This window comes from Macrotis lagotis, chromosome 5 (assembly GCF_037893015.1).
Source record: "Macrotis lagotis isolate mMagLag1 chromosome 5, bilby.v1.9.chrom.fasta, whole genome shotgun sequence".
In the NCBI taxonomy this organism is placed as follows: domain Eukaryota; kingdom Metazoa; phylum Chordata; class Mammalia; order Peramelemorphia; family Peramelidae; genus Macrotis; species Macrotis lagotis.
This window is the reverse complement of record NC_133662.1, coordinates 8,047,109-8,071,456: the sequence shown is the minus strand read 5'-3', so window position 1 is coordinate 8,071,456 and position 24,348 is coordinate 8,047,109. Positions and strand designations below refer to the sequence as shown.

General features: G+C 39.9%; 1 protein-coding gene across 1 annotated transcript in view; it reads right to left on the bottom strand.

Moving 5' to 3' along the window:
* NOTCH4 (notch receptor 4) overlaps positions 1 to 6,164 on the bottom strand; it is a 33,838-nt gene extending 27,674 nt beyond the window's left edge. The window contains exons 1-6 of the mRNA XM_074236624.1: positions 5,783 to 6,164; positions 4,879 to 4,960; positions 4,293 to 4,573; positions 1,238 to 1,582; positions 1,023 to 1,145; positions 624 to 860 (exon numbers count right to left, since the gene is read on the bottom strand). Coding sequence (XP_074092725.1) covers positions 624 to 860; positions 1,023 to 1,145; positions 1,238 to 1,582; positions 4,293 to 4,573; positions 4,879 to 4,960; positions 5,783 to 5,861 — 1,147 coding nt within the window. The 5' untranslated portion in view covers positions 5,862 to 6,164. The remainder of the gene's footprint in view (positions 1 to 623; positions 861 to 1,022; positions 1,146 to 1,237; positions 1,583 to 4,292; positions 4,574 to 4,878; positions 4,961 to 5,782) is intronic.
* Positions 6,165 to 24,348: the final 18,184 nt, after the last annotated feature.

Here is a 24,348-nt window from a genome sequence, read left to right as displayed (position 1 = left end):
ATTTGCTTCAGACACAAAGCTAGTGTCTGAAGCCAGATTTGACTCAGATTTTCCTGACTCCAGGCCTAATACTCTGTTATCCACTGTGATTCCCAAACTACTTTGTACTTAATTATTTTGTATCTATTCTTTTAAAATTTGTTTTGTATATGCTTATCTGAGCTTCTAAGTCTTCCCATGTAGGATTTGAGCATCTTATATGTAGGAATTGTTCCCTGCTTATTGTCTGTATGACATTTGATACATTAGAAGTTGCTTAGTAAATTAATTGATTATTAGTATTAATTAGTATTAATTGATCAATTGGTTTTTTAATAACTCCATACTCTTCACATTCTTGTGTCCCATGCCCTTACCATTGCTTCCTGATAAAGGGGCTTTCCAATGCCCCTTTATCAATCAGTAAGCATTATGTATCTACTGTGTGCCAGGCAGTGTTCTTTTCACATCTTCTGTGCTTCCCTCATCTTCATATTTCTATGTCTCTTGCAGTGGCACAGAGGGGAGAAGCAGGGTTTATGAAGTGCCTGCTGATGGCTTCACAAAGATCTTTTTTTGTTTTCTTGACATATCCAAGTTCCATCTACCCCGCCCCCTCCCACAGTGTCCCTTTAGCCTCCTACCTGTGAGACCTGGGGGGCAGAGGCAAGAGAAGGAGCCAACCCTGTCAATGCAGGTAGAGCCCTCAGCACAAGTGGCTGAAGCACAATCATCCAGGTTCTCCTCACAGTTTGGACCACCCCAGCCACTCACACACACACAGTGAAAGCTGCCAGCTGTATTCTGACAAGTGCCTCCATTCTGACATCGTAGAGGGCTAGAGGTTCCACACTCATCCACATCCTCTGAACAGTCCTGTCCTATGGAGGAAAAAGAATAGAACTGTAGTACCTAATATCAAGGTTTCTGAAAGTTAAGAGAGACTGGAAGAAGAGAGAAAGAGATATGGGATTCCAGTCCCACATCTTAGAACTTAGACAATTGGGTCATATATCTGGCCCTGTATGATCGCAATAACTCACCTGCCCAGGTCTCAGGGCAGAGACAGGTGTAGGCATCTAATCCATCTTGGCAGGTGCCTCCATTCTGACACTTATGACCTATGCAATCATTTGGATTCACTTCACATTTCCTGCCTGTGAAACCTGCAGAGATTATGTAGGTCATTTGGGTAATAGAAGAATGTCCTTGTGTTTTGATGAAAAGGACCTGGGGGAAAACTCTCATAAGTACTCACCTGGGAGGCAGAGGCATTGGTGGAAAGTGGTGGACCCAGTAAGTAGTTGGCAGGTACCCCCATTTTGGCAGCCTGTGACAGGGCAGGGCCCCATTTGGAATTCACACTGGGGCCCAACCTGTCCTGGGGGACAGAGACATTTGTAGGAGCCCAGTATATTGTGACAGGTGGCACCTGTGGGGCAGAGCTCTGAGTCTTGGAAACACTCATTGACATCATGTTGACAGCTATTTCCCTCAAAACCTTGGGGGCAGTCACACAGAATATGGGGATATGTGGCCAGACAGATCCCTCCATTGGCACAGGGGTTTGCTTTACAGAAGTCCTGCTGTTGACAGTGCTCACCTAGGGTGTGGGGGTAGGGGAATAAAGATAAAAGAAAAGGACTTTTACATCCTGTATGAATCAAATACTATTTTATGTAATAGACTGATTTATCTCATGTTCACATTAATTCTTTTTTTTTTTTTAAGGTTTTTGCAAGGCAAATGGGGTTAAGTGGCTTGCCCAAGGCCACACAGCTATTATTAAGTGTCTGAGATCGGATTTGACCCCAGGTACTCCTGACTCCAAGGCTGGTGCTTTATCCACTACACCACCTAGCTGCCCTTCACATTAATTCTTATAACCGTTATTGCTTGTCTCTTTTTCCTAGTTATATACATACATACATACCTACACACACACACACACACACACACACACATATGTATATATATATATATATATATATATATATATATATGTATATATTTGTTGTTTAGTCATTTCAATCATGTTTGACTCTTTGTGACCACATTAGGATTTTCTTGACAAAGATACTGGAAAGTTTTGCCATTTTCTTTTCCAGATAATTTTAGATAAGGAATTAAAGCAAACAATTAAATGACTTTCCCAGGATCACACAGCTAGTAAGTATCTAAAGTCAGATTTGAACTGAGGAAAATGAGTTGCCTTGAATCCAAGCTGGGTACTCTATCCACTGTACCTTCTCTACTTGTGCTCCTATATATATATATATATATATATATATATGTATAACTCAGTTTTATTATAATCTAAGTTCTAGTCTACTTTACCTGGTTAATCACAATCACTTCTAATGACATTTAAGTGGGTTCAGTCTGTCATACTTTAATCCTATTTTGCTCATATCTTATCTGGGTTGTATTATATCCTGCTTAGATTGTATATTTCCTGTTTATATCATAGTTACTATATATCATATTATCAAATCTTACATATTATATATATTTGAAGATTTCAAGGATTTGAGGTTTTATCCATCAGTCAACAAGTACTTATTACACATCTACTGCCATAGGTGACAGGCACTGGGGACACAAGGACAGAAATAAATGAGTTCCTCTTTTCAAGGAGCTTACATTCTACTTAGTGTGAATGGCCTTTTCACAGGTGATTACTGCCTCTCTGAAACTTAGCTGATGATCCTTGAAAGTTACTTTGACCAACCTTCTTATGTTGTGATTGTAATGATAGCAATGGTAGTAGTAGTAGTGGTGGTGGTGGTGGAGGTGGTGGTGGTGGTGGTAGTAGTAGTAGTAGTAGTGGTAGTTATTGTTTTTCTCATAATATTCTGGAGAACTCAACCAGCAGACCACTGTTGCAGTACTGGAAATGGACCATCACAGTTCAAAATGTTGCCCACTCAGATATAATACTGGTCCACAAAAAAACTTAAGAGCAATGCTTTAATAGATGTTATCATTCCAAATATTCATAATTTCCAACATGTGGAAAAAGCATTTTTCAAAATTTCATCACTATTGCCCCATCTGCTTCTAGAGTTGTACTAAAGATATATAGTGGCTTGCCCAAGGTCACATAGGTAATTATTAAGTGTCTGGGGCCAGATTTGAACTCAGGTACTCCTGACTCCAGGGCTGGTGCTCTATCCACTGCGCCACCCAGCTGCCCCACTAAAAGATATTTTCAGTGAGTTCACAGAGCCATTTTCATTTTCACTGAATGATCTGCATATGCTGACCTTACAACTTTGTTTTTATTCAACTATAAAAGCCAATTATTTTATCTATCTTTTCAGTAAGTCTCTATGCTGCTAAAAAATAAAATCATAATAGTAAGATGTGACTTGCCCTAATGCTGTTTCTAGTTGAAATCCCATCAGAAGAGACGAGAGTTAGATGACGGTTGAATCAGGAACTGAGTTCAGGTCTAACCTCAGACTTTTTTTTTGTTTTTAGACTTTTTGCAAGGCAATGGGGTTAAGTGACTGGCCCAAGGCCACAAAGCTGGGTAATTATTAAGTGTCTGAGATTGGATTTGAACTCAGGTACTCCTGGTTCCAGGGCTGGTACTCTATCCACTGAGCCACCCACCTAGCCACCCCCCTCAGGCACTTTCTGTCTGTGTGATGCTGGGCAAGTAATTTAACCTCTACCTATTTCAATTTCCTTATCTATTAAATGGATATAAGAATACTTCTCACTTCCCAGGTTTGGGAGGATAAAGCACTTTTTGAACTTTAAAATGTTATATAAATTTTAGTTATTATTGTTGTTGTTATTTTATGTTTATATTCCAGTCTACTTTTCTGCCTGTTAAACTTCTTCCTTCAAGGCTTCATATAGACTATGAGACCCTCCATGAGATATTCTCTGAGCCTGGCAGATAGAAGTGATTTATTTTGCCTCAGTTTTCATAAAGAACATTTCTCTTATCATTTTCTACTTTGCATTATATTATTTATGAACATGCTGTAGCCTTTTACTGGATTGTAAGTTCCCTGAAGGTAAGCAACTACTATATTGTGTGTAATAAATACTCAATAATCATTTGTTAAGCAAATGAAGTATTTGATGAGTGAAGCAAAAGACAGTCCTTACTCTTGGGGACCCCCATTTTCCCCTGCCAAATTTCTTATTACCTGCATAAAATCACAGAAATACTGGGGAGGAAGGGAGGGGGAAATAGGAAGATATTGGGAGGAAGACAAGGAAGGAAAAGGAAATATGAGATGGAAGAGGATAGAATATATCAGAGTCTTCTCCCCTTCCTGATCCTATTTCATTACCTGTCCATCCAGACAGACAGTGACATCGAGGCTGGCCAGAAGGCAAGACATGGCACCGGCCATTATGGTAACAGGGATAGGACAGGCAGGGGTCTTTGAGTTGGCACCATGATCCTCCAAAGCCAGGGGGACAGGAGCAAAAGAAACTGGGAGGGTGGGAGGAGGGGTAGTCCAGGTGATTAGGAAGCAGGCTTTCACAACTGCCTCCATTCTGGCAGGGCCTGGCACTTTGACAGGGATCTGGAAACTGGCACCTCTCTCCCAAGAAGCCTGGGGCACACCTGGAAATAGTGAAGAAACATAGGAGGAGACCCATAAAACCCTAACCTTTTCTCCTTCCTGCCATAAATCTTTCTCCTTTCTTGTTTCCCCAAACTTTGCTTTTCTTTCTTATTCCATCACTTTCTAATTCCTCCTTCCCATCTCTGTTTTACCTCCTCCCTCTTCTCCTTTCTTTTTTCTTCTTCCCTCTTTCATCTTATCCTTACTATTTCTTCCTACCTCTTTTCTTTTCTCTTTTTTCACACTTGCTTCTTTTCCCCCCTCTCCCATTTCCTTTTACCCAGACCCAGTATCCGACACTCACTGACAGGTTTCTTCACCCTGGGGTAAGCTCAGACAGGTACCCCCATTGGCACAGGGCTCTGGGAGCTTCTCACATGATAGTCCTAGGAGTTAAGGTAGAGGAGCTAGAATATTGGGGGGAAAAACTGTCCACCTATTTCATCCTAACTTTTGAGGACCTGTTTTTGAGCATGAGAACCTTTTTTCCTGTAACCTCCATCATGGATTCTTTAAATCCCCATCCCTTCTAGGATAGTCAACTTTCTGCAGTGATACTCTTCTCCCATATTTGTACCACCACCCCCCCCACAAATCTGCAGCTCCCCAGATCCTAATCCTCCCTGCTTTCAGTCTCTCCACCCTTTCCTGTTTATTCCCTGGCTTCCCAGTTCTGTGCTCCAGGCATGTCCCTCGGAAGCAGATGACAGGGCTAGGGAGAGAGACTGAGAGGGACCCAGTTGGTGAATGGTTGACACATTCAAGGGATATCCTACCGGAAAGGCCCTGTCCTGAACTAACTAGGGGTGGGGACACCAAGAATGGGTTAGGGAGACTTTGGATTTTCTGCTTTTCACATTCCCAGTTCCTCCTCTCATCATTCCTTCTCCCCTACCAAATTGTGCAGTTGGAGAATCTGTGGGTGGAAGTTTCTGCTGTTCTCCAAACTACTCTCTCAACTTTCTCTGTTCTGTTCCTTCTGGGCAGTGATGGAGTGAGGTAGGTGGGTGGTAGGGTGAGGATGGGGGTTGGAGTGGAAGGTTTAGGACCTTGCCCAAGACCAGTAAACCTGTGACCTTTTCTCAACCTCCTCCTTCCCCCTTTGCTGATTCTCACTTAATTCCTGCAACACCTTGAACCAGCATTTTCTTCCTTCACTCATTTCTGAGTCTGGAGAGTTATTCTCTCCTCCATCCCCACATCCTTACCTCTGGTCAGTGGCAGGGAGATAAGCAACATCAGCAGCATGAAAGGGTGCTGCATCTCTGACACTCCTCCAGGTTCCATACCCTCCTTTCTCCAGAGTGTTTGGTTGGTTGTGGCAGGAGAGTCTTCTCTGTTCCCACATCCCCTTCCTCCTCCTCCTTCTGGATCGGCTTCAGGCCCCTTGTCCGAACTGTTTCCTGAGACACACAATGTCCTGGATACCCTTGGGATGGGGGGAGGGGGGAGAATGGAGTTGGGAGCAAATGAACATGGTAAGGGAAGAGAGGAGGGGCCTCCTATCCTTGAAACCCCCTTGTCATGCAGGGGGATGAGAGATTTTATATAGAGGTCAGTGGGCCATGGAGTTCAGATGAGGAGGGGAACAGAACACATGGGGGCATTTATGGAATCCACCCACCCAAGGGTGGGGTGTCTTTCCAGTTGCTCTGGTTGGCTGAAGAACCCCTGAGATCCTAAAGGCCAAACAGAAGTTAGGATTGGGGAAAAAAAAAGTTATGAAGGAGTTGTGAAGAGTCCTCCTCCCCTAGGGTGGGGGTGGGGGGTTGCTTTCAGGATAGGACACTTATTTCATTATGGCTAGGATGGACACCTCTCCAGAGCCAACTAACTACTTTCACGTGAATTCAAACAGCCAAAGGAGACTTCTGGGGCCATCTATCCCTCAAAGGAACATTAACCCCTTCCCACAAGGAAATCACCTATATGTACCAGGACTGTTAAGCACTTTATCAATATCACCTTATTTGATCCTTACAACAATTCTATGAGGTAGATACTATTGTTACCTCTATTTCACAATTGAGGAAACTGTGAAAGACAGAGGTTAAGTGACCTGCCCTGGGTGTCAGAGTCAGTGAGCATCTGAGATCAAATTTAATTTAGGTCTTCCTGACTCCAGACCCAATGCTCTATCCATTGAACTGCCTGGGTTCCTAGATACTGCTATTTTAAAATTTTAATTTCATTTTCCAATTAAATGCAAAGACAGTTTTCAAATTCATCCTTTTGCAAGCTTTTGAGTTCTACATTTTTCTACCACATTCCCCTCTCCCCTCCCTACAGCAGTAAACTATCTGATCTAGGTTGTACATGTACAATTGTGTTTAATATATTTCTATATTAGTCATATTGTAAGATGATTTAGAACTAAGGGGGAAAACATGAGAAAGAAAGAAAGAAAAACATAAAAGAAAATGTAAAAATGAATATAGTGTGCTTCACTCTACAGACTCCATAGATTTTTCCTCTGGATGTGGATGGCATTTTCCAAAACAGATCTCTCAGAATTGTCCTTGATCACTGAACTGCTGAGAGGAGCTGCAGCCATCATAGCTGATCATCACCCAATTTTGCTATTATGAGAACAATGTTCTTCTGGTTCTGCTCACTTCACTCAGTATCAATTCATGCAAGTCCTTCCTGCCTAGTTACTTCTGACATTGGTAGACATAGCGATATTTAGTATTTTGGGAAGTAGGTGCCAGGTGCCCCCTGCCTTTTGACAGCAGAAGTAACTTTTCACACCTAGCTGAAATCCAGAGACCTGCTGGATTAGAGTTAGGGGTGCAGAGGTGGGTTGGGGAGGAAGGACAGACAGAAGAAGAAGTTGGAGAGGCTGTTTTGTGAATGGATAACTTTTCTGTGTGAAATGGGAAGATATACTTAATATGTATTATAGATATATATTCAGCTATAATAAGATATACTTAATAACCTGAGTGACTAATGAGATGTCTACAATTTTTCTTGTGATGTGAATTACTTTCATTGGAGTCATCTGTAAAGGAAAGGATTTGAATTAAGTGATATCTAAGTAATCTTTCAGCTTTATCAACCTATGAGTTTATAATCCTATGATTCCTTTGGATACCTAAAGATTTACCATTAGAACCTAGAAATAATGATATTTTTACTAAATAGAGAAATTCCATTTCTGTGGAAGTTTATTTACCCAAGGGAAGAAGTTCCAGGAGATTCTTCCTGGAGTATAAAAGAGATGTAGTAGGTAGATGAGTAGGGAGATCTCTTACTTAAAATATAACTGAAGTGATAGAACTAGGTAGACTAGTTCAAGGTCTCTTTTTAATTCAGTGAAGACCTTCCCTGATCGGGAGACTTCCTTAAATTCCTTGCAACTTTGAAAACTTTCCCACACTTGTTTTAATTTCCTTTGTGTTTCTCCATCATACCAAAGTATTTTGATGGATATGTGACATCACTGATGCAAAATCTTCTGCTGTCCTCGTCTCATTCTTTTTCTGTTTTTTAAGGTTTTTTGCAAGGCAAATGGGGTTAAGTGGCCCGCCCAAGGCCACACAGCTAGGTAATTATTAAGTGTCTGAGACCGGATTTGAACTCAGGTACTCCTGACTCCAGGGCCCCACCGCACTACCTAGCCGCCCCTCCTCGTCTCATTCTGTGAGAAAGATTCACAATGAAATCTTTTAGTAAATCCTCTGACGAAAACTAAGGAGTGCACTAGAGGGCTTCATGTTCTATGGAGACTCAGCTAAACTCTGGTCATATTTACTCTGATTATATGACCCTAAAGTAGATAGGGTGCTGGAGCTGGAGTCAGGAAGACCTGAGTTCAACTCTGATCTGACCCTTAGAGGTATGACCTAGGGTTAGTCACTCAACCTTTGTCCACTTCAGTTTTCTCAACTGTAAAATGGGCCATCCTCAACAGTAATAATAGAATCTACCTCTCAGGCTTATCTTGGGGATCAAATGAGATAATTATTTGCAAAGTACTTAGTGTTTAATAAATCTGTTTCCTTCTTTCCTATTCTCCCTCCCTTTCTTGACATACACATCTCAATGATGCCTTTTCTTTCTTTTTTATTTATTATTATTCTTTTTATTTATTTTTTTATAATATGCTATACATAACTGGGAGCTTTGGCTAGAGTGAAACCTGAGTTCAAATTCTGCCTCAAACACTTTCTAGCTATGTAACCCTGAGCCAATCACTTCATATCTCCAGACTTCAGTTTCTTCATCTTCAAAACAAGATGATTGGAATCAGTGGCCTCTTAAGGTCCCTTACAACCTTAAATTGCCGAACCATTAAAAAAAAGAAAGAAAATAGAGTTCATAACAGAGTTCGTGGAAAATACTGATACTCTGACCCATAAACTTCTACTAAGTAAGGGTTCCAGGAAGTGTAGTCTTTAATGTGGCTCCTGGGTAAATGATCAAATGAGATAACATATGTATAGTGTTTTGCAAACTTTAAAGCTCCAGGTTCAGGAGGACCATCCTCATCAGTGTTTCTCTTCATGACTGAATTGATCATTAATTTGTGAAATTGTAAAATTATGAAATGGGGGCAGGCATACTTGGTTCTTTGAGTACTTGCTAGGAAAGACCACAACTGGCAGTAGGTGCACAGGAAATACAGAGACAAGCAATGAAAAGTTGGGATGCAGGATGGGGAAATGGGATGTTGAAGGAAGTCAGGGAGCATGAAGAAGAGGCTGGAGAGGGAATGAGTCACTTAGTAACCTCAGGGAGCATGAATATAAGCAGCATGGACCTTTAGGAGATAAAAGAACACTGAGTGGGGGCAGGAATTTGAGGTCTCATTTTTATAGTTTTTTTTTTTTTTAGGGAAAAAAGACCAACTTTTCTCTGTACTATCTTGAGGTTAGTTTGTTCTGCTAGTCTGAAACTGAGGAGGCTTGTATTTTGTCTGGACTTTACATTTCATTGGATAAGCTTTGATAAGCAGCACTTAGATGGCTTTTCTGATTATCCATATATTATCAGAATGTGAATTTTGGTTAATATATTTTCATTTAATCTTTAGGTCAATTTGTATGTGACTTCCAGGTTCCCCTTTGCAACCTTATTTTATGCTATTGCCCTTTTATACTAACTACTTATAATATTAATATACTGACTAGAAGTAGGGGAGGGCAGGGAGACTAGAACAAGATACAATACAAAATGACTCTTCTGGCTATCTGTGCAATGTAGTTCTTTTCACAGCCTGCAGGTCTCCATACCTCCCAGAAGAGGACTTAGGTTGTAACTTCCCATTGCCATTGCCACTTTCCATTATGGTACCTCTGCTTCTCTTGGAAGTTTCAGTTCATCTTTAATTTTCCAGCAGATGCTATTGATACTGTTCTGTGATAATGTCCATTGTCATTGTTTCTGCAGCTCTCAACTAGTCAGAGATCACTTCCAATAGCATTAGAATATGATACTCCAGAGCTCCCTTGTCTTGTCCAGAGATCCTTGATTTCCTTGTGTCCAGTTCTATTGTAATATCACAAGAGGACCATATTCTTGATGATTGAGTTCATCCAAGAGCAACTTACACAAAAAGAGTGGTGGTTGATGCTGACAGGCCTTTCGGATTGCTTCAGAGACCAGTCAAAGAATATATTCTTTTCACCACTTTGTTAACTGATTGGAGCCAGCTAGATAATGTCCATCTATACATGCTTCTGCTTGCTTTGCCCTGAGGTGTTGTAGTGCTTTGCTGATATTGGGGAGTAGAGGGAGGAAATGTTCTCAGGGGCTAAGGACTACCATAGCAGGCAGACCATCACCAAAAGTCCTGCTGCTACAGCAGGGTAGGAGGGTACTAAAGAGTTCATTTCAGCAGCAGCAAAAATTATCACTCTTCTGAAATGAACTCTTTAGTACCCTCCTATGAAGAGATTGCATCAGCCTGTCTATAAGCCAGACTCTGACTACAGAAGGATAAAAGAAGAAATAGGTCTGTTCTTTGGAATAGTTGTGGAAGGGATACCTGATAGTAAGAGTGAAGACAGCTGCTGTATTTGAATTTTTCCTGTTTTCTCTGCCAAGAATAATAACTTTTAGACTAGAATTTTAAAAAAATGGTTAATAGAAAGTTGATAACCAATATAATTTAATGTGATTCATGGCTCTTGAGAGGTGTATTTCTTTCTTTTTTTTATTTTTAATAGTTTTTTGCAAGGGAATGGGAAATTAAGTGACTTGCCCAAGGTCAAACAGCTAGGTAATTATTAAGTATCTGAGGTCAAATTTGAACTAGGTCCTCCTGGTTCCAGGGCCAATACCTATCCACTGTGCCACCTAGTGGCCCTGAGAACCAATATAAATAAAGAGATCATAAGAAAGCTTCAGCTACTTGTGATATATTCAGGTCACTTGGGCTCAAATAGACTATTTCCTTAGTTACTGACAAAATTAACTGGAGTTATTCCTAAGCCATTTAGTTTTCCTTTTTTCTTGGAAAGGCAATGGAGTTAAGTGACTAGCCCAAAGTCACACAGCTAGGTAACTATTAAATGTCTGAGATTGGATCTGAACTCAGGTCCTCCTGATTCCAGGATTAATGCTCTATTCACTTAGTCACCTAGCCACCAATTTTTTTTTTTCTTAATCCTACTTAGGAGGACCTATGTTCCAAATATGTTTATTATTTTTATTATTTAGTCATTTTTCAACTTTGTCTGACTCTTTTTGATCTCTTTTGGGGTTTTCTTGGCAAAGAACTGAATATTTTGCCATTTCCTTCTCCAGCTTATTTTACGGATGAGGAAACTGAAGTAAATAGGGTTAAATGTCTTGTCCTGAGTCTTACAGCTAATAAGTCTCTGAGGTTGGATTTGAACTCACGTCTTCTTGATTCCCAGCACTGTATCTCCTGAGTCACTTAACTGAAGAGCATGGATAGCCAGGAAAAATTACTCTGGGAGTAATTACTAAAACTATGCTCCTCCAACACTGTTACTGGATATTCCCTCTTGTAAATCCAAATAATGTCATTCTGCTAGTCTAGAAATACCATCTTGCTATAGTGTTTTGCTCTCTACTGCTTGGCTACCTGTGGGTCCTTCATGACTGGGTTGCTCTCTTCTGCTATCTACTGGCACACTACCTTTGACACTCTATCTGACACAGACTAGTCAAATAAGCATTTCTTTTTCTCTTTTTCTTTTTTAAGGTTTTTCTTTTCTTTTCTTTTCTTTTCTTTTCTTTTCTTTTCTTTTCTTTTCTTTTCTTTTCTTTTCTTTTCTTTTCTTTTCTTTTCTGCAAGGCAATGGAGTTAAGTGGCTTGCCCAAAGCCACACAACTAGGTAATTATTAAGTGTCTGAGGCCAGATCTGAACTCAGGTACTCCTGACTCCAGTGCCAGTGCTCTATCAACTGCATCACCTAGCCGCCCCCAAATAAGCATTTCTTAAGTGCTTACTCTGTTCTGGTTTAAAGAAAGTCAGAGAGGTTGAGGTGAAGAGGGAAAACATTCCAAGCTTGAAGGATAACTATTCAAAAGAATATGATAGGCTTGTATAAAGAACATGTAGAGTTCCTGGAGGGAAATAGAGTGTAAAAAATTTGGAAATGTAGTAAGGGATCAAGTTATGAAGGACTTTAAAGGTTAAACAGAATGTTATATTTGACCTGGAGGTAATAGGATGGTATTAAAGTTTATCAAATAGTTGGGATGACATGGTCAGATTTGTACTTTAGGAAAATCACTTTAGCAGCTGATTGGGGGATGTATTACAGGCTATTATTGAGGTGGTGAGGTGATGAGGGCCTGAACCAAAGTGATGGCACTGTCAGAGGAGGGAAGAGCTGTGAAATCAGAAACCACAAAATACTTGGCAACATTGGACCAAGGGTTGTGTCCCCTGGCAATCTACCGCCACCTATTGTTCTTCTAAGGATATGCTACTGCTATCTAGCTTTTCCCTTCTATTTCAAAGAGAGATTTTTAACTCTGCTAACAAAAATGCAGGACTATTTCTTTTGTAATTCAAAACCTAAAGGCATAACCCAGTATCAGTCAGTAGAAATCCTCCTGGTTAGGTTAAAACTCTTTAAAATTCATCTGAGCTTCCACTCTGTGAGTTTAATCCTTTATGATTTAGAGCAGAGTTTCTTCTTTTATGTCATGGGCTGCTTTGACATTCCATGAATGCCCCCCCCAATAAGATTTTTAAATATATAAAATAACATACATAAGCTACAAAGAGAGTCAATTATAATGAAATATTATTATCAGAATATTTTTAAAAGTTCATGAACCTTAAGAAGAGAATCCTGGATTTCCAGAGGTTATTTCTTTTCAATTTTAAAGAATTTCCATGCCACAAATCCTGGTCGATACAAATCCCCCTTCTAAGAGATTCAAGGAAGGAATGGCAGAGCTAGCAACTATGTGACTTAAAACAGAACGAATCAAAACAAACAAACCAAATCCCCACAGTCTTGCCTTCACATTTATTATCTCTTTTATTGGTTATGACTAGACTGAGAGGTAGCAAATACAGGTATTTGTAGTACTCCTTAGTGCTACCCCCTCCCTTCTTGAAATCAAAGGGTGTGTACCTAGGGAGCAACTACTTAAATTTCAAGAGTACTTTGCAGGTTCATACTTTAAAACTATAACTCATAAGTTCCCATTAGTATATTTACCTTTACTGTAGTCATCCAAAAAACACAATTATTTCAAAATAAAGGCATTTACTGAAAGACTCAATTGCTTTGGGGCTGATCAAGTAATCTCTTTATTAACCACTAAGCAAGAGAAACTGCTTTGTGGATCTGCTTTTGGTAGTTCACTTCTAGGATTTATCTGAGTCTCTAGTATGAATGTTAAAGGTAAAATTCTTCATTTGGGATTTTACCTTGATTGATGAGGTACCCAGGACAAAGAGGATTAAAGGGAGTTTATTATAAATTATAATAAATAATAATGTTTTATAAATACATCAAGATAGTAACATGATGATGATGGGATGATCACTGAAGATCAGCAATGACTTCTAGATGGGATCAGTTTTTAATAGGTAACTTTAAAGACAATATAGATAGATCCACCTCAGCAGAAGGTCCTTGCATCTTAGCTCCTCCCTAACATAGCAAGAATGTGACAATTTGTAGGATGGGTTCAAAGATGACAGGTAGGGGATGATTTGGCTATGTGACTATCAGGGGATTGGATGATGCCTCTCTCAAAACCAATTAACAATGGACACAATGGTTTATTGAGTCAGCAGATAACTTTCCATATGAGGAGTGGGAGAAGGTGCCATTTGGAATAGTGACTGAGCAGATGATTGCTAAGGTCTCTGGCCTGGGGCAGCTAGGTGACCCTGGAGTCAGGAGGACCTGAGTTCAAATCTGACCTCAGACACTAAATAATTACCTAGCTATGCGACCTTGGGCAAGTTAACTCTATTGGCTTGCTAACTCACCCCACCCCCCACAGCCAAATAAAGTCTATGTCCTGCTTGAGTATAGATTTAAGAGGGGAATTAGATCTCAAATTTTATATTCAGGGATTGATTCCCCTTCCCACTAAATATCAGTTCCACAATGAACACAACTGACAATTAGTAAAGAAACTCATTTCCCCAATTTGAAGAATATATATCAGACAATACAGAGTGAAGGAACTCTTCCACTGGGAATGAGGTAATTCAGATCAACCAAGAGAAAAAAATCCTAGATTTCACCCAAGGGAAAGTTTCCTGAAGTCTCTTATGTAGCTAACTCTTAATCTAACAGGTTAGAAACTGTCAGAGCCTTTCATGTCTTCAAGTCTTTTCCTTTAGTAATCTGTAGTAGGACTGGTATCTTCCCTCTTTCTTAAATCTGGAAGCCAGAAGTGTCTGGGGCTCCTTCAACGAGTAGAGACTGTCTTCTTCCCTGCTCTCATTTGAAGAGAGCTCCTCTTAAAGTCTCAGAGCATTGATCTCTATCAATAAAGAGAGAATAGAGGGTTTTGAGGTTGGGGTTTTAACTATAATGCTAAGTGTTATACAATCTTCAAATCATATAAAGATTCATTATCATATGACTAATTGTGAAACCAGGACAAACCAGAAATCCAGAGGCAGCTGGGCCTGGAGTCAGGAAAAATCCTGAGTTCAAACTTAACCTCCTACACTTAACTGAATGATGATGGGCAAGTCATTCAACCTATGCCTGCCTCAGTTTCCTCACTTGTAAAATGGGGATAATAGTAGCATCTATCTTTCCAGGTTGTTGTGAGAATCAAATGAAATAATAATTGTAAAGTACTTGGTACATACAAAGTGAATAATAAAAATTCTTGTAATTTATAGTTTGGGAGATTTGATGAAAGAGGTAAGATAAGTAAGTTAGAAAGCTATGGAAGCCTAGGAGAAACACTGGCAAGAAACAAAGGCATAAATTATCTACTGAAGGAACTGGGGAAAGAGGAGTGAATTGGTTGAGTTGCTAGTGAAGCTATGTAGGAGGTTTAAAAGAGCTAGTTCAGGAGAAAATGTTGAAGGTATTTGTATATGCATAAGGTCGAGGGAGCAAGCCTGAATGTGCATAAAGCTCTGCTTTTTTTTTCTTTTTAATTTGTATTTTTAAAAATCAAAAACACCAACTAAAATTAGTATTTTCATAGAAGTTATACCTACCTTTAGAGCTGTGAGAGAAAACATGATAATTAGTATAGAATGTCAATGTTAGTAGATGGTGGAATGATTTTCCATTTGGATTTGGAGATATATTCAACTAAATTAATATCAATAGACTTTTTTGGTTTTTTTTTTTAGATTTTTTCAAGGCAGTGGGGTTAAGTGGCTTGCCCAAGGCCACACAGCTAGGTAATTATTAAGTGTCTGAGACCGTATTTGAACCCAGGTACTCCTGACTCCAGAGCCGGTGGTTTATCCACTACCCCACCTAGCTGCCCCTCAATAGACTGTTAATAAATTTTATTTTGTGTTTGTTTTAAGTCTGTGAGATTTATGTTAATGTTAAATTAGATGTACTTTTGACTTTGGAAAGATATATAATGTGATTTATTAGTAACATTGCTAAATTAGATCCTTCTTGATCAGAATGCAGTGGTTGATCTGGACCTATTAAATGGCATGATTTAGTCTGGCAGACCTGTTCTCTTCTGGAAATGATAGTTGTAAGAATTTAAATGTGTACTCTGTGTTGTCAATTTGCATTTGGTAAACATTACTGCAAACTTTAGGAAGGTGGAAATGTCATCAAATCTTTGTAATTGTACTGTCATTAGTCTCTACTTTGTGACTGCTAAATTTGTATCTGTGAGCAATGGCTTTATGGTAAAGAGAAGGATGCCAGAATGAAGGCCACTCTGTCTGAAGTAGAGTGATGGACAAGTCATAGACTTATACTCTCCAAACTAGTCATTCACTTTAAACAAAGTGGCAAGACTTAATATCAACAGATTAGACTTTCTCCTTGGGAGAACTGTGGCTACCTGGGAGGAAACACTGAGCACACTAGGCAACAGTGCAACAGAAAAGGAATGGGCAGCTTTCAGAGATTTGCAGTATGTTTGTTTCCTCATCTGGACCAGAACATTCCCAAACATCAGGACTGGTTTGGTGAAAATAATGGGGAAATTCAGAAACTATTTAATAAAAACCAAGAACTCCATAGAATTTACCAGCAGAATAATTTGTTCATCTTTGAGAATCCAGGATTTAACTCCATCAAAAGTAAAGTGCAGGGCAGCTAGGTGGCGCAGTAGATAGAGCACCGGCCTTGGAGTCAGGAGTACCTGGGTTCAAATCCTACCTCAGACACTTAATAATTACCTAGCTGTGTGGCTTTGGGAAAGCCACTTAACCCCATTGCCTTGAAGAATCTAAAAAAAAAAAAAGTAAAGTGCAAGTAAAGTTTAGAGAGATGCAGGATTCTTGGTTCATTAAGAAGGCAGGTAGGGGTAGCTAGGTGTCACAGTGGATAGAGCACTGGCCCTGGAGTCAGGAGTATCTGAGTTCAGATCTGGCCTGACACTTAATAATTGCCTAGCTGTGTAACCTTGGGCAAGTCACTTAACCCCATTGCCTAAAATTAAAAAAAAAAGTTTAAAAAAGGCAGATAAAATTCAATTTTATTCTGAGAGTGACAATCCAAAATACTTTTATGATGTCCTGAAGGCTATTCATGGACCAGAGACCCAAGAGAATTTTAACTAATAAGTGTTGATGGAACCATATTGATTTGTGAAGGACATGATCCTGGAGAGATGGGCTTAACACTATCATAGTCTTCTCAACAGATATCATCAATGTTGACACTACTGACCATATAACTCAGGATGAAGTCAATCCCTTTTTAGCTGAAATTCCAACTGAAGTAGAAGTTTGAATGCCATTAGGCTCCTCTCTTATAGCAAAGTGCCTTTTGTTGATTCTATTCAACTGTGATTTACAAGACAGGGGGTCCTTGATCAAAAGAAAAAAAACTGACCAAAGTTTCTGGGTTTTATGGCAAAGAGAAGATTATCTCTCAGGAGTTTTAAGGATGCTTCCATTGTCCTTCTCCATAAAGGTAAAGAGAATAGATTGTCCTGTCACAGGGGATTTCTCTCTTAGTCATTGCTGGCAAGATCTAGTCAGAGTCATCCTTAATAGATTACTTCTTCACCTGAAAGATGAGCCAGTGTGACTTCAGAAAGGGCCCTTTCTGCCCCAAAACTCTAGCAGAACTGTGAGGAGCAGAATCGAAGTCTCAATACAGTGTTTGTCAATCTGTCCAAGGCCTTTGATACCATCAGTAATGAGTGCTTGTGGAAGAACATGGCAAAATTTGGTTGTCTGGATTATATCAGTATTATTTTCTAGTTCCATGATGGCATGTTTGCATGGATTTTGGATAACTGATGATGCTCTCACACTTTCCCAGTCAGCAATGGAGTGAAGCAGGACTGTGTGCTTACTCCTGATGCACTTTTTCAGCACATTTTCAGTGATCTTCTTGGATGCCTTCAACAAGGATGAAAATGATATCAAGGTCAGCTACCACCTGACAGTAAATTATTTAACTTGAAAGCCTAAAATGGAGGAAGAATTAGTGTGCAAATTTTTGTTTGCAAAATGATTGTGCACTTGATGTAGTCTCATAGAGTATGGATTGATTCTCTATTGCTTCTGTAATTTTGGCCTGATAATTAACACCAAGAAAATAAATTCTCCACCAGCCGGTGCCACACCATCCATATGTGGAACCATCAGTTTCAGCAAATGGAGAAGGTTGAAATGTGAATAATTTCACTTACCTTGGCTGTATACTATCCAGGGATGCCCAGAGCTAGCTCGGTGTTTGGGAGGCTTTGAAAGAAAGTGTAGTAGAGAAGAGATATTAAGCTGCCTACTAATTAAAGGTCTACCAGAGCAAACCCCTTTGTTGTATTCTTGTGAAACCTGGACAGTATACCAACACCATGCAAAGAAACTGAACTGGTTCCATTTGAATTGTCTTAGGAAGATTCTGAAGATCATCTGGCAAGATAAAGTAACTGGATGCTGAGGTTTTTTCTAAGTTGAACTGCCAAGCATTCAAACTTTATTGCAGAGGGTATAACCCTGAAGGGCAGGCCACATTATTCAAATACCAAACATACAAGCTTGCTTAAAAGACTTTTATGGAGAACTCACACATAACAAGTGCTCTCATGGAGATCAGAAGTGATACAAAGATACTCTCAAGGTCTCTTTGAAGAACTTTGTTGATTGTGAAATAAGGGAGACACTGGTAAAGGACACCCCAGCATAGCATTCTTATATCAAAGAATGTCTTGTGCTTTATGAGCAAAGCAGAATAGCCCTAGATCAAAAGAAGTGTAAGATGTGAGAATTTGGGGACATCTCTACTCCAAATGTTCATATGTAATATTTGTGCTTTCCAAGCTTGTATAGATCTGATTAGCCACAGTTGAATATTTTGTACATTGATCCTAAAAGAGTGATGTCCATTTTGGTCCTTTTTGATCATGAAGGACGATTAACCAAACAGAACCATCTTGGGCTAAGCCTTCCCCAAGAGACAACTCTTTTGTCTTTATTTTTCTTCCTCAAAATTGAGGGTGACTTGGTCTCCAAGGGGGAGGTCAAACTGAAGGGAATCTGATTGAGATGATTTTTGTTTTTCTAGCCAAGTTTGCTAGAGAGATTTGGTTAGCATTTCTTAAGTAAGACTTTCCCCAGCTGCCCACTAATCCTATCACCTGGGGTTTACTCCTATTTCCCAATGATTAAGTAATAAGGGGGAAAGAAGGTAACTCTCAACCCATGTCATTAAAATGTCTATCAAATGAGATTGTCTTGTCTTTGCCAGGGGAGATCCAGATTATGTGCTATCAAGTTATAGAAGAAGACACACCTAAATTTAAAAGACCTGTAGGCCTTTAACCAAAATCATTGGTTAACAAGAAATGTCACCCAACCAACATATTGGTTATTGATAACCTAACTAATAAATTGATCATGCTTAGGTCCTTGACTTATTGCTGAGATGGCAGCATGACCTATTTTGCTAACAATATAATGCATCATGGTTAATAACTTGTACTGGAGAAAAATGCTGTTGTTGAAATTTTGCTTTTCACAATTTTGGAGATTTGTTTAGGATTTTGGAGTGAAGCCCAGGTCCCTTAGATCTCTTAGATTTTTACAGGGGTGGGGAACCTTTTTTTCTGCTAAGGACCTTTTGGATATTTATAACATTTTTTGCTTGATGTATTTAGTTAAACATTTAATTAATTCACCACTAAAAAGTTCTTAGATTTATTGAATTTTAAGTCTAGCCTATGGGTGTTAGTTCAAATCTGGCCTCAGACACTTAATAATTACCTAGCTGTGTGACCTTGGGCAAGTCACTTAACCCCATTGCCTTGCAAACCCCCCCCCCCCAAATTGTAACACTGTATATACATTTGAAAATAACTGGCAATAGAAAGCTGGGTATATTCCTTGAACTGCCTTTGAAGGGAATTCTGTTTCCTTCAAATAAAATCTCTCCCAATAGGATTGAGAGATAATTAGGGGATCAACTTGAGGGTGTGCCAAGTTATTGATGTTTTCCAAATTTGAGGAACTGAGGAGTCTTAGTTCCCTATCAGAAAGATAAACACTCATTTGTTCCCATTGATGCTCCCCAATATTTTTTGAGGATTTGAGAGTAATATTTCTAGCTGGAGAGTTAAAGAGGGATTGATTGCTTTTGCTTGGTAAATTGAGGAACCTAGTGAGATATCATCATCTGGTCTCCTAGTCAGTGCTCTAAGGGAATATAGAACAAATTGATTTTTATTCCATTATTGGTGTAAAGAAGATTAGAGTAAGTATATGTGTTTGGATGAAAATAAAGTAAGCTGCTTTTCCCCCTCGTAGTCTGATTAGCTTGTAGAATGTCTGTATGTGTGTGTGTGTGTGTGTGTGTATGTGTGTTAAAGCTTCATGCTTATGACAAGGAGTCCTATCGTTGGGAAAGAGCCTTATAGGGAAGGAGGCATTCCTAGCTCCACTTCCTCTCTTGTGAACTCCAAAGGTGAATGTGACCATCTTGATGAAAGGGTCCTTTGGAAGTAACAGAGATCTCAATGGCTTGGTTCAGAGATGAGGAAAAAGAGATGAAGGATGTGGAATATGTGGTGACATGACTTGCAGGATATGGAAGCTTCCAAAAGTGAGTTTTGGTAAATGTTCCCTAGGAAAAGGAGTGGGAATGCTCTTGCCCTGTCTAACACTAGGAGCTGAATGAATTTCAGCCTGAAATGGGGTAAAGTAATAGATAAAAAAGAAGAGGGGGACTGGGAATGTACACTCCTATGGGTGTAAAGCAGAAAAACAGTTTTATATCCAGGCAAAATCTGGTAAAATTGAACTTTGAGGACAGCTTTGAATGTAAAAGCGAAGTCACAAAAGAAATGTGTGGGCAGGGGCATTTGTACCATATGTAACCATGATGTAAATTATGTATTGTGTGTTCAGTCTAATTTTAGAGACTCCTTTATTGTAGCAGTATAATATGGTGGCTTTGCCAGAATTTTCCCCCACTTTGGGAGTAGCTAAATCAGTTCCAATTTAGGGGAGTGAAGAGCTGTTAGTTCATGCCAGTACCTATGAACAAGGAGGAAAGGGTCTATGCTATAGCAGAGATGGTGCCATACCATGTCAATAGAACTTAATTCTAGGCCCCACTTTGCCATTTTCTGGCTGTGTTATCTTAGGAAACTCATCACCCCCCTCCCTAGATTGTGATTGACTTCTCTGTAAAACCAGGGGAGCATATTAGAAAAATGATCTTTCCAGTCTTTCAAGAATCATTATTGACATTCCTTGTTTCTAACTCAGGGGTTGTCAGTCAATTATGAACAGAACTATACAATTTTGCTTCCAGGGCAAGAGGCACAAACCTCATCTGTGACTGGGTCATCATCACAAAGCAGGATCTTATGGTGGCAGGGGTGGGGTGGGGGGCAGAGATGATAGAGGGATTGGTAGAAAGAAAGTAAGGGAAGAGATTCCCATTTGTTTTTCAGTTGAATCTGGTTCTTTGTGGCCCCATTTGGAATTCCTTGGCAAAGATATTGAAATAGTTTCCTTCTCTAGTTCATTTTATAAATGAGAAAACTGAGGCAAACAGGGTTAAGTGACTTGCTCAGAGTCACTCAGTAAGTGTTTGAGGTTGGATTTGAATTTAGAAGAGGATTCTAGATTCCAGATTCCAGACCAAAGACTTTATTCACTGAGTCACCTAGCTGACCATTTGACAACTTCCTATTGTAAGAGGTGTGGGTATGACTATTTTGATTTTGCCAATATAGCATATATATATATATATCTCCTCATGAATCTGTTTAGATGGGGTGATCAGAGTCAAGAATAGATGTCTCCTCTCCTTACCCTTTTCCAAGGGAATATTGATTTCTGCTGGTGAGAGGGAGAATAGCAAGTTGAGGTCAGAAATTTGACCACTCTGCTTTCCTCAGAGAGGGCTATGGGCCAGAATTATATCTGTCTACTCACTTAAGTTGTAGCCTAAGGGAAGTGAATTATTTTGGTTTAGCTATTTCTTTTTTTGTTTTGTTTTGTTTTTAGGTTTTTTTTTTGCAAGGTAAATGGGGTTAAGTGGCTTGCCCAAGGCCACACAGCTAGGTAATTATTAAGTGTCTGAGACCGGATTTGAACCCAGGTACTCCTGACTCCAGGGCTGGTGCTTTATCCACTACTCCACCTAGCGGCCCCCACTACACCACCTAACCGCCCCCACTACTCCACCTAGCCGCCCTTGGTTTAGCTATTTCTTAACAGGCAAGGAGGACCCCAAGTTTCATATACAAGGCTTGATCTTCCCACCAGATGCCGGTTTCACAATGAACACAAATAGCAAATAAACCCACTTATCCAAGACAATAGCAAAACAGAAATCAGAGAAAGTGTATGTAAGAATATATATACCACAATGCTCAGAGTAAATGAACTCTCCCTTTGAGTGCCACAGTGAATAGAACACTCACCTTGGAATCAGGAGGCCAGGAGTTTGAATCCCAGTTGCAGACACTGGACACTAGCTGTGACCCTGGGCAAGTCACTTGATCACTATTGCCTCATATCCAGGGCCATCCATCCTAATCCATATCTGGCCGTGGGATCCAGGTGACTCAGGAGGAGAAAGTGAGACTGGTGATTTAGCACAGCATCCCCTCTCTCAAATCCAATTCATGTACCTGTCACGACATCACAACAAACAACTCAATGTCATCTCAGAAAAAAACCCAGATCTCACTCAAGAGGAAATTCCCTGAAGTCTAGTATAGCAAACTCTGAGGAGGGGCATCCTTAACCTTCTATCTCCTTCCATGTTGACTTCTTTCCAGAGTCCATCCTTTCAGAAATCTGAAAAGAGGTTAGAAATCATGTATTTTCTTTCTCAAAGCTGGAAGCCAAAAGAGCTAGGATGTCTCTTCTCTGCCTCTCTCACCAACCTTTTCCCTTACTCAGGCATTGAGAAGTCAAGCTCAACCAGTTAGGAGGGAGTCCCATTCAATTGGCCCTTTAAGTAGAGTCACAAAATTTTTAACTTAATTATTGTTGCTAAGTAGGTGATGCAGTCTGTTATAACTAGGCTGCTGGAAGCCAATGAATGAATTCCATCTCTGGTATAGGCCTTTCCCTAGATTTTGCTCTAGTTAATTAATAAATAATTGAGGGCCTGAGGCACTGCCAGGAAACCCAGCAGGATTAGCTGACTGTAAAAAATCTTGGGGGGAATTATTGAACTAGAAATGGAATGGATTTTTGGGTGGAAGAAAGAGTAGGAATCTTGCCTAGCTATGTATGGGCGATTTGCTGTATCAAGGGAATGAGGACAGGGGACTAAGTCCTGGAAGCAGAGCAGCTACACTTCACCTCATGTCTTTCCAGGGCTGCCTCCAGCTTCTTGCCTGCCAGAGCTGCCTCCATCTCCTTATCTGCAGGCTTTGGGTTCCCCAGGCTTTCTTCCCATTTGTGGGATTCATTGTTGGCATAAAAGTTGTTGATTTTTTTTCTTGGTGATCAGAATGGTGACCTTGTAGAAGAAGTAGTAAGCAAAGATGGGAGGGAGAGATGCTAAAGTGGGGAGATGCTTATTCTTCCTTATTCTTTTAGTCCTTCCCTTTTCTTTACATTTTTTTAAAATTTAAGACAATGGGGTTTAAGTGACTTGCCCAAGGTCACACAACCAGGCAGTTATTAACTGTCTGAGATCACATTTGAACTCAGGTCCTCCTGTCTCCAGTGCCAGTACTTTATCCACTGCACCACCTCACTGCCCCCAGTCGTCCTCTTTTCTGTCCCCAGGCTTTCGGGGTTTAGAGCAATCATTAGGTCTCAGCAGGAAGCACTTAAAAAGACTTGCTTTCATATATTTTTTTTCTCAGCTGGAACCAACAGAACCTTCAGAATAGACTCCCTGTCTAGGACCTCATGACCATGTTCTTTTTCTGTCCTTCCTGGGATTTCACCTCCTCTCCTAGGTAATGCATGTTTCCATTTTCCTGGTGAGATTTCTTATCCCCATCTTGAGACTTGAAATAGTTACTCTTCAGTCCCCTCTAATACTCCCCCCACATAATTTCATTGAGCAGATTTCATTCCTCCCCCTACCACTTGTGCCCTTACCCCATTTTCTCAGCTTCTATCTTCTGTCATGACTTTATATCCTCTGTATTATCTTCATTCCCCTTCCCCCCCACCCCCAACAAAAGTTATCAGACATTCATCAAGTCTCTTTAAATATATAATTTCCCACATCTCTCAGGGTTGAAAGATGTAGGGAAAAAAATGGGAGAGAAGCCAAAGTGCTTATAATTTGTCTTCTTCACTTTTTCAGTCCCTTTCTTTCCCCAGGGCCTCTTGGGGAGTTTGGAGCAAGCATGAGGCCTCAGTAAAGAGTTTTTAAAATGACCTATTCTCTTATTTTTTCTTAACAGATCCAATGGAACTGTCAGAATAGTCTTTTCTAAACAGGACCCCATGACCATGTCCTCTTCCTATACTTCTTTCCTATAATTACTGTGCTTCTGGGTCTTCACCTCCTCTTCTAGGAAATGCATTTTTCCATTTACCCAGTGACAGATTTTTTATAACTATCTTGAGGTTTGAAGTAACTACTCATCTATCTGCTCTGACTCTCCCTCTGCATCATTTTCTTGATCAGATTTCATTTCCTCCTCACCGTGACCTTATCTTTATTTTCTCAGCTCTATCACAGAAGTGACCTTATTTTGTCCCATCTTATCTTA